General features: G+C 37.0%; 1 protein-coding gene across 1 annotated transcript in view; it reads right to left on the bottom strand.

Annotated features, from left to right (window-relative positions):
• Positions 1 to 6295: 6295 nt before the first annotated feature.
• Positions 6296 to 11174, bottom strand: part of LOC145989989 (uncharacterized) — a 39734-nt gene continuing 34855 nt past the window's right edge. Inside the window, exon 5 of the mRNA XM_083125557.1 lies at positions 6296 to 9122. Coding sequence (XP_082981683.1) covers positions 8417 to 9122 — 706 coding nt within the window. The 3' untranslated portion in view covers positions 6296 to 8416. The remainder of the gene's footprint in view (positions 9123 to 11174) is intronic.

Below are 11174 nucleotides of genomic sequence, written 5' to 3'. Positions count from 1 at the left end.
TAAAAAAATCATTCTGGGACTGCAATGGGATCAGAATATACAAAATAATATGTGTAACTATGTGACTGATAAAAGCCTCATTACATGAACTATGACGAGTCAAAAGTCCTTTAACACCCGCTACAAAATGTAAAGGAGTTATCCTGGTCCTGAAAAAAATAGGTTAGGCACAGGGAGATCCCTAACTGTGTGTGTCATGCGCAGGTCCGGCACATTGTTGACCGCCATATTGAATTCAACGCAAAAATTTCAAAGGAAAGGGTGTGAAGTGATATACAAATCAGGCTAGAACTTCACGAGAAATGAAACGGCGAAGCTTTTTCCAAAGTATCTTTAACCAATAAAACGTTATTACTGCATGCTTGTAACCATTTTCTCGTTTTCGAGGTGTTATAAACAAAGTATTAATAATGCTCCTAACGTGTTAGGAACTCGTCGAGACCAAGCTGACATCTTGGGAGAGAAAGAAGTATACGCACCATTGCATATGATTTTAATCAGCAACATTCACCAAATACTTGAATAGTGGAGAATATTGGGAAAAATATCTCAAGCAATTACGTGACACTTCCTTTGGAATGAAAAATTCTTCAGTGACAAGGCTAATTTTTAAGTTCACGGTAAAGTTAATAAAAATTATATGCAATACCCAGTGGTCAGAAGTAGCGAGCTACTTGTAGCGTCACTGCTGTAGCGAGCTACTTGTAGCGTCACTGCTGTAGCTAGCTACAAAAATTGTAGCGGTAGCTGTAGCGACGCTACATTTTGAAAATTGTAGTTGTAGCGGTAGCGAAGCTACAAAATTCCTGTAGTTGTAGCGAAAATTTCGCTACAGCTACATTTTTTCTTAGCATTTTGAGGTGAATTTTGAATGTGGCAACAGCGTCAGAAAAATTGACAGTAACCCTTAATTTTGCAGGAGGTTCATAAAGACAGTCTATTGCATGGAGATACAGATTATCTACATTGTAGATTATAGATATCTGCGTAATTTATTTAATTATTAACAATAAGTTGCTGACCAAGGCAGTTTATTAAGATAAAAACACTTAACATGTAACGTTTCAACCCTGTATCAGGGTCTTCCTCAGACGAAGAACTAAACTAAAATGATCTTCGTCTGAGGAAGACCCTGATACAGGGGTGAAACGTTACGTGTTAAGTGTTTTTATCTTAATAATCTGCCTTGGTCAGCAACTTATTGTTTTTAATATGGAAACAAGGCTTAATTATATTACAATTTAATTAGTATATGAATAATTCAGATATCCAGATAACTAACTGACATATATGATTATATTCCTGCTAACAGCTACGTTTTTTTAGGGAGAAACATGCCTCGTTTGCTGCACCACTGGAAAAAAATGCCTCGTTTGCGTCACCCTCGGAACAAATCCTGTGTATATTCATGGTGTAAGAGACACCAAAGTGTCATTAATTGCTGTGTAAGACACAACTTGCAGTGCAAAAACGAGCGATGGATTCTCCACTGCACTGACAAGGGAATAGTGCCAGCAATAAATCGCTCAGTACGTTAACAGCATTGATCATCCATCGTCAGTATATAGGATCTCACCAGCAAGAAATTATTGTTACATGAATGATAGAGTTTCTGGAATTACAGTTACATGAATGATAGAGTTTCTGGAATTACAATTATTTTCGCGATAGTATTTGTTCACAAATTTTAAAATTACAATACGTTTAGAGCACTCAGGTTTACACGACAGTTTCCTCAATAATTTTATCATATTGCAAAAATTATGTACGAGTTATTGACTTTCCTGCTGAAACGACAATTTTCTTTAGTTAATATACATAGTTTTCAAATTTATGTATTTCTCCTACTTTTGCATCACTTTTCTGTAACTTTTGCTAATCATAACATCAACATCATCCTTTGCCGTTTCCTGCCTCTGGCTGGGTCGGCATAGAAGTCAAGCCTCTCCATTTTTTCTTGGTCTTTCACAACTCCTCTCTTTCCACGGTGTTCCCATCTTGTCCTCTTCTCCTAACACTCTCCACTCTCTGCTCTTTCCACCGACATCTTGGTCTTTCCCTTGACCTTATTCCCACTCCTTGTCATTGTAAGCTCTTACTGGTAGTCTTTCTGCATCCGTCCTCTTCGTGTGTCCGAACCATCTCATCTGTGCCTGATCTATCCTGTCCTGAAACTTCACTACACCCACTGTCTGTCGGATCTCCTGATTTCTTATTCTATCCCTTCTAGTCTTCCTCAAAAGACTCCTTAAAAATTTCATCTCCACTGAATGCATCTTTTCTTTGTCTCTCTATGTCATTGTCCAAGTCTCTGCTTTGTACGTAATTATTATTCTCTTTCCTATAGTGCTTTCTGCCACTTTCGGCCAATTGTGAGAACGAGGAAGAATGATAAATGATGAACAGTGTGGGTAATGGAGGAGCAGGAGGATCTCATCCTCCCAACTTGGCGTTTTTCCTAGTTTTTGTTTTGAGTCCATTTTATGCATAGATAAGCTGATCGAGACTGGACCCTAACCACTATGTGCCTCCACTGGGTATCGAACCTGGGGCCCCTTTTGTAGTCAAAGGGCTCCAGGTACTTTTCATTCAAAATGCTGACTTCATATCAGTCTATAAAAAATGAAATATTTATTCTCAAGAAAAATATGTTGATGTGAACATAAATACGTAATCCTACAAAATTTTATTTGTGTATAGTTGTAATAATTAATTTGTGTAACACCCTAATCGCAATATTCACATATCAAATTTGAATTGATATGCCACTTGCATAGGTATGGTATTCTCAAAAACTATAGTAAAAATAAGTAACTGAAGTAACACTGCTATCAAAATTATCGAATGACTGGAATCATGATAACAAATAACAGAATTTATTTACCAGTAGTAGGGGATTTTTTAAATACCCATATGGTTGTTTTCATTTTTTTATGCAGAAGTAGCGCAAAAAGTAGCGAAGTAGCGAACAGGGGTAGCGTAGCAAGCTACTTTTTGGTAAATGTAGCTGTAGCTGTAGCGAAGCTACATTTTGGAAGAGTAGTTGTAGCTGTAGCGAAGCTACTTTTAAAATGTAGCGTTCTGATCACTGGCAATACCTGTGATTTGATATCCTACAGTAGACAGACCCCAGCCGAATGGTTGTTGCTGGTAAGCTAATGATGTGGTATAGTGTATGGAGAACGGGAATGGTTGGTCCATATTCAACAACGGAACCTTAAATGATGAGGACTTCTTGGATGTGTTAAGTGAACAGGTTTTTCACCCTTGCTTATGAGATATGGCACTTTTCCAGAGTTTTGAAACAGGACAGTGTGTGACCACACTATGTGAACATTTTGGCAATTTCTTCATGGTAAATTTCTAGGTAGATTGATGGGCAGACGGGGATCTATTAAAAGATCAGCACATTCCACAGATCTAACATCTTAGGAAGACTTTTACCTTCAGAAACATTTGAAGAAAATGGTGCATGCACTAAAAGCCCCTGATATTGACCACCTGAGAGAAGGCATAGTTGCTGCTTGCGATGATGTTGCACCTGCTACATTGCCAAATATTCTATGTGAGTGTGAGAGACGTCAACGAGTGTGTCCATAGGAATATTGACAGCACTATAATGTGCATATATCGTATGTGAAAGATATGTGTATAACGTCTTGCTGCCTAAAAAGAAGTTTGAAAAACCTTCGCTGCTTCATTTCTTGTGAAATTCTAGCCTGATTTAATATATCACATCACCCCCTTTCCTTTGAAATTTTTGCGTTGAATTCGATATGGCGGTCAAAAATATGCCGGACCTGCGCTTGACACACACAATCCCTGTGCCTAACCTATTTTTTCAGGACCAGGATAACTCCTTTACATTTTGTAGCGGGTGTTAAAGGACTTTTGACTCGTCATAGTTCATGTAATGAGGCTTTTATCAGTTACATAGTTACACATATTATTTTGTATATTCTGATCCCATTGCAGTCCCAGAATGATTTTTTGATATGTTTTATAGTATGGCATGAGGGACCAAATATATTTTTTTCACGACTTTTGGTGATGACATGTTTTGAGATATTCAAGGTCAAAGTCACGTGACAAAATTATATTTTTATCCAAAGGTAGGCTTGTTATATATCACTTGAAAGCTTATTCAATTCGCTGTACAATAAGCTTTATTTGAGCTTCCTAGGCGAAATAGGGGCGGAGTTACAGAACATTTAGTATAACTAAGCGGGCTCAAAAAGAGCAATTTCTGCTAACTTTGACCTTGAATAATTTAACAATTACAAGACAAACGAAACTAAAAATTTTCATAGTTACTAATTTCCTTGCATAGTTTAAACTCCCCAAATTTCATGAAAATCGGAGATGGTCAGGTTGGGGGCTGTGTTGATTTCGCATGGAATGACTCGATGGTGACTTACCCTGCTTGCAGAAAATGCTTTTTTTGTTTACAGTTATAAGTGCACAGCGTGTGGAAAATTTTTGGTTGCATTTAGGGATTGAATAGCAAATCCGCAAGTGAAAAATTTTGTAAGGTTTTTGAAGATATGTTTTTCATGAACTTTTTAGATTGTTATGGCGAAATAATGTACCTCTGTTACCTTAGCCTGAAGGCTAGATGCAAGATTAGAGCACCCAACACATTTCATGCAGATTGTAATTATGCATTATTTTTAGAATTTTCTCTTAACTGCACATTATGGATGGTGTATACCGTATTGGCCTGAATATAAACCACCCCTGCATATAAGCCACACCCTAAAATTTGAAGGAGCGAAACGAAAAAAAAAAGATGATACCCGAATATAAGCCGAGGGAAGGGAAGAAAATACCGGTAACCATGTACCGACAGATTAAGGGAAATATAATTAGATGCGTACATATTTTATTTTATCATAAATGCAGTACATACAAAGTACAGTATCATTATTGAAAAATTAGGTTACAATTGTGTGCTATACCTGCTTCAAAGCTTTCTGTTATCTACCGGCACAGTACTTATTAGGCAACAAAATTTGCCTATTCACCGCCATCACTATTGTCACTACCGACTCCACTTCCGGTACTCACTCCATCACTCTTGCTGCTTTCCTCCCACAATACGTCGGGATTTGAGGAAACGCCATAATTTTTTTTTTAATGTCGCGAATATAAGACTCATCCTAATTTTTCACAATTGAAATTTGGATAAAATGTGCAGCTTATATTCGGGTCAATATGGTATATATGCCATCCTCATTTAAGGGATTAAGATTCCTTGAAGAAAACTGTTAAGAGTGGATTGACTTGCTTAGGATAGGCACAAGTGAAAAACATACATTGCTGTAGCAATAAATCTTTGAACTTAAGATTATCAGAGAGCTAACGAGTGTGCCCAATGCTGGGTAAAAATGTCATGCTTAGTGCTGGTAATGTTTCACACACAATATACAGTATCAAATATAATTGTAAATCAACAAAGAAAATAATAAAAGTTTGACAATCTCGCATTGTATTGTACAATATAATTACATTTCAAGTCACTGGCATGTACAAGATAATTCTTAAGATATTCGTAGCACTTATAGCCTTCAAGTCCAGGAATGGCAACTTAGAATACTTATATATCTAATCTTATTCAGAATTTAATCTAAAGAACTTGTATCAGGAAAATGTAAAATCTGGATTTCAGTGCATGTAAACACTTTTTGACATTATCAAATAACATGTTACAAGCTTATTAATCAAATACTGCCATCAATAGCAACATATTCTACATACAACTATGAAATTTCATTTCTCATTATTGATGAAAAGGATCATCAAGAAGGTTGTTTGTGAATTTGAATGCGATTTAACAAATCCTTTTTGTTGCCACACCACAAAATGGGCACTTAAAACGGAGCCTTGTTAAGCCTTGTTTCCACATTAAAGTTGCTGACCCAGGCAGTTTATTAAAAATTAAAATCACTTTACACATGACGTTTCTACCCTTTCTCAGATGGAGAACTATGCTAAAACTTCATTTTTTTAAATTTATTTAATTTTTAACCTTATTTTAGTCAGGGACGTAGTTAGGTTATTCAGTTGTTGTTTTTTGGGCTATTACCAGAAACGAAAGCTTGCTTAAATATATGAATATATATACAGGGTGATTGGTAAATCGACCTATTCCTGGAAAGGGGTAATACTAGAGTACATTTGCAACAAATTTGACCCTATGCACCAGGGGTCGGAAATCAATGGGTTTCGAATTATTGCAGTTTGTAGATTTTCGTGACATATTCCGACTTGCAACCAAAAAACTACTACACCCTGGGCACTTAATCGACATGTTGCTAACAGCTGACGAATGAGTGAATACTGGGAAAAAAATTCATGCCCAAAATTCCCATACCCACAGAAAAAAACAGTCATTGGAGCACACGTCACGAAGAAATTTGGAAATTATCGTTTAAATCTAAGAGAATTACTCAAAAAAATGGTAACACACTTAGCGTAAAAATTACGGAAAAAACTTCCTCGTTTCATTAGCTCTCCAAAACGATACAAATGTTGTCAACTGGCACACGGGTTGGGGGAAAAATCTGAATAAAAAGCGGAGAAGGCACGATAATTTCCAAATTTCTTCATGACATGTCCTCCAATGACTGTCTTTTTTCTGTGGGTATGGGAATTTTGGGCATGAATTTTTTTCCCAGTAGTCACTCATTCGTCAGCTGTTAGCAACATGTCGATTAAGTGCCCAGGGTGTAGTAGTTTTTTTCACAATCAGTAGTTTTTTGGTCGCAAGTCGGAATATGTCACGATAATCTACAAACTGCAATAACTCGAAACCCATTGATTTCCGACCCCCGGTACATAGGGTCAAATTTGTTGCAAATGTGCTCTAGTATTACCCCTTTCCAGGAATAGGTCGAATTACCAATCACCCTGTATATATTTAATATTAATTTATTATCTAAAAATTATTTTAAAATTTTGGAATTTTGCCATTAAAAATGGAAACGTACTACAACAGTTTAGAGCTCTTCACACACATGAACAAATAAATTTTGACCGCAGCCACAGCATCTCGAGACGAGATTATATGATTTTGGTTACAAACCGGTAAGCAATGAAAGGGTGGAAAATTTGGTGTCCTACATTTGTTTCTCACGATTTTCTTCAGAACAGCAAGTTTGTTCTCCCTTGTGCAGTGTTTCAGCTTTGCTACAAATTTTTCAGAAAATTATATGGATATAGTCTTAATTTAGGATGATTTTTAATCAATCAAAGTTTTTGTTTGTGGGGCACAGTTGCAACTGGTAGGGTCAGGCCCCCCTCCCTGGTCTCCTCCCCTAACAATGTCCCTGATTTTAGTTTAGTTCATCTGAGAAAGAGCCTGATATAGGGTAGTAACGTAACATGTAAAGTGCTCAAAATTTTTAATAAATCCCCTTGGTCAACAACTGTAGTGTACAGAATTCCTTGTGCATTTCTTCGTGTTCATCTAATTCAACATTAGTGGAGAACATTTTATCACATTTCACACACTTTAAGAAACACTTCTTATGCACCTTAATGTGTTTCCTGAGGTAACCACTCGTACTCCTTGCAATTTTATGGACGCTCATCAGCTTGCACCCTGGTGTGATATTTAAGTTCACAGTTCTGAGTGAATTACTTGTTGCATTCTGTATATTCAAAATAGCTGCTGCTACCCTCCTGATTTTTCTTGTGTTGCAAGATGAATTTTTAAACTGTTCTAATGAAATTATTCCTCCACCCTCCTCGCACAAAGCCTTGAAATGTTGGATGAAGTTTCATATGTTGCACACATTTTCTTTTTATTACTTTCTGCGTTTCTTAGGTTCACATTTCCCAAGATACATTATTACATGCTGAACATGGAAATGGCCCAGTACTACCTTCCTGCTGGGGTGTAGGATTGCTTTTCATAAATATGAAAGTGGATTTCTCTGAGTGAATTTTGGCGTGCCTCTTAAATTGGGTTTTTGTAACGAATGTTTCTGCACAAATTTCACACATGAAAGGCCGTTCTCTGCTATGCAGCGTGAGATGTTTCATCAGGTTTCTATTTGTCTTAAATATCTTTCCACAGAAATGGCATTGAAATGATCGTGTTCCACCGTGTGACTTTTGATGCTTTCTAAGCAAACTTTTGCGAGAAAATGATTTCCGACATTCCTGGCACTCAAAGGCTTGACCTGCATGGCTGGGAAGGTGGTCTTTGAGGACAAATTTGGAATAGAATGTTTTCTCACACTAGATACCCTTGTACTGTTGACGTTCTACAGAGTGAATCTTCATATGGCAATTTAGTCTTTGTCCTGTTTAGAATGTTTTATCACAATAGTCGCATTGGAAACGACAATGACCAGTATGGTACTGCATGTCTATTATGGCATCATATCTTTCATTGAATGAAATATTACAGTTAAATGGGGGAAACTCCTGAATGCACCTGGAGATGATGTTGTAGGCTACGTTTGTGCCTATATTTCTTGCCACACTCATTGCACTCAAACCTTTCAACATTTTCATGAACTTTAATGTGCTTTCTGAACATGTATTTCTCCATACAAGTTACACCACAAACAGAGCAGATGTATTCAGAATTATCATTTTTGATTCCATCTACTTCACGTTCTAACTTGTGAGAGTTGTATTCACACTTATCCTCGTGTACTTTGCAATCGTTATCATCAGTAAAAGGTTTCCAACAATAGGTGCACATAGAAACGTACTGATCATTATGGATCTTAATGTGCTTGTATAAAGTTTTATGCAAAGTAAATGATTTTCTGCACAAATAACATTTAAAGTGTTTTGTTTTAGAATGTTGATGCCTGTGGGCTACAAACTGGGCTCTTTCCACAAAAGCCTTGTTACACTCCCAGCACTTGAATCGACACTCTTTACTGTGCATTTTTCTGGCATGGATTGTTCTGTTACGTGCTTCGCGAAATGCCTTATCACAATACTGGCATTTGAAAGGTCGTTCACCAGTATGAGTTCTCATGTGCCTGTTTAGGTCAGAATTATAGCGAAAACGTTTTTCACAATGCAAGCACTTTAATTGGCATTTTGTAGAAACATCTCCTGAATCCTTTAATTGGCTTCCATCTTCAGAGTTACCAATGCTGAAACAGAAAATATGGTCTTCAGATAACACATAAAACTGTAAATCCATTCTTGCTTTGATTCTCTTCATAAAATTAAATTTTATGCACAAACTTTTTATGCTTTCAATGTAGAATTACAAACTTTCCCAGAAAAGTTCCAGGATTGATTTTTTTTATTCTTTGTGATATTGAAACACAAGAAATGGATGTTATTCAGTCACCTGATGTGTGTTCTGAATAGCCTTGGAAGTGTTTCCATGGAAACTCACTAGGTGGCAGGGCTGTACTTAGCAACCCACTGTTCGGCTTGTTAGCACATTTAGTTGGAAGTTACACGAGTGACGTGGATTCTGAGCAGAGAGTTAACATTAAGGTCTGCGTTAAGCTAGGGAAAACCCCTAGTGAAACATGAAATACGATACAACAAGCATATGGTGACGAGGCATTATCGAGAAGCTGTGTCTTTGAATGACACAAAAGGTTTCAGGAGGGCAGAGATTCAGTGCAAGACGTTTCCAGAATGACAGACATTGTTGATCGCATTCTTTGATGCTAAAGGTTTGCTGCACCATGAATATCTGCCTGAAGGACAAACAATAAACTAAAACTATTATATTGACGTCCTAAAACGTTGACATCAAGCAATTCGGTGGCACCGTCCTGATTTGTGGGCATCTGGGCAGTGGTTCTTATTGCATGACAATGCAAGGCCCCCATACTGCTTTATCAGTCCAGGAATATTTGGCCAAGCATCGTATCCCTGCTCTACCACATTCCCCATCTTCACCCAACCTCTCACCGTGTGATTTTTTTTCCCATGTGAAAATGCCGCTAAAAGGGGAAGTATCATGGAGATATTGCAGCAATCCAACACAGCTGTGACAGATGTGTTGAGAAGCATCCCAGATGAAGCTTTCTCTGTTTGCTTCCATGACCTCCAGAAACAGTGGCAGCTGTGCATAGAGCCGAGGGGACTATTTTGACAAGATCTAGGATCATTAGTACTTAAGTTGAATAAATTCTCTTTTTTTTTACGAGCTCAGTCCTGGAACTTTTCTGACAAGGGTGTACATGTGTTTCTCAGTACTCATTAAATGATTCTCACATTCTTACCCATATCAATATCACATAACATGAAATAAAAAGAACTTACAGATATCCAGTTATATAACATACAGGACATGAAATAAAAATGACACTTTCTTGCAATTACTTTCATTATTTATGATTGCATAACACAGTTAAAATTCACTGTTGCTTAAACAAATCTGAATCAGTATTGTGAACTGTTCTATAGAGTATACAGCATGGTGTCCAAATATTTTTATTCAAGATTTTTGGCGATGACATGTTCTGAGATTTTCAAGGTCAAAGGTCATGTGACAATATTTTCTTTTTATCCAAAGGTAGGCATGTTCCATTTCCTGAACAATAAACTTTATTTTAGCTTCCTAGGCCAAATAGGAGCAGAGTTACAGCATACTTAGTATAGCTAAACAAGCTCAGAAAGGGCAATTTCTGCTAAATTTGACTTTGAATAATTTTTACAATTACAAGACAAACAAGACTCAACATTTTCAGTTACCCAGTTCAATGTACAGTTTCAACTCCCCAAATTTCATGAAAATCTGAGATGGTCAGGTTGAAAATTGCACATATCTGTGTTGATTCGGCATGGAATGATTCCTCTGCTAAAAGCCCTGTCTTTAAGAAGGGAAACAGTGTACAGTTTCCCTTCCTTCACTTACTTAGGTGTAAATGATCTAAACAACACATGACAACAGCTATTGTGGGTGTTGCAGGACACTGATGTGCAGGAATGAACTCAAGGTGAAAAAGGGCTCACATCTAGAGCATTTGCATGCATAGCTTTCTCTTCACCAGAATAGAAATAAATGATATTCTATACCTCACTTCTTTCTCATCATTGATTTCAATAGCATGTGCTCTGATTGGTCGACAGTCAGTCACGAGAGGCTTTAATTAGAATCACTTTTATTTGGAAATTCTTGAACGGTAACAACTAATGCAAAAGGAAACAATGACATGTGCTCTGACGTCACTTCCTTT

Source organism: Lepisma saccharinum, chromosome 7 (genome assembly GCF_977018435.1).
Source record: "Lepisma saccharinum chromosome 7, izLepSacc3.1, whole genome shotgun sequence".
Lineage (NCBI taxonomy): Eukaryota > Metazoa > Arthropoda > Insecta > Zygentoma > Lepismatidae > Lepisma > Lepisma saccharinum.
Note: the sequence above shows the minus strand (reverse complement) of the source record. Positions and strands in the feature narration are given on the sequence as shown.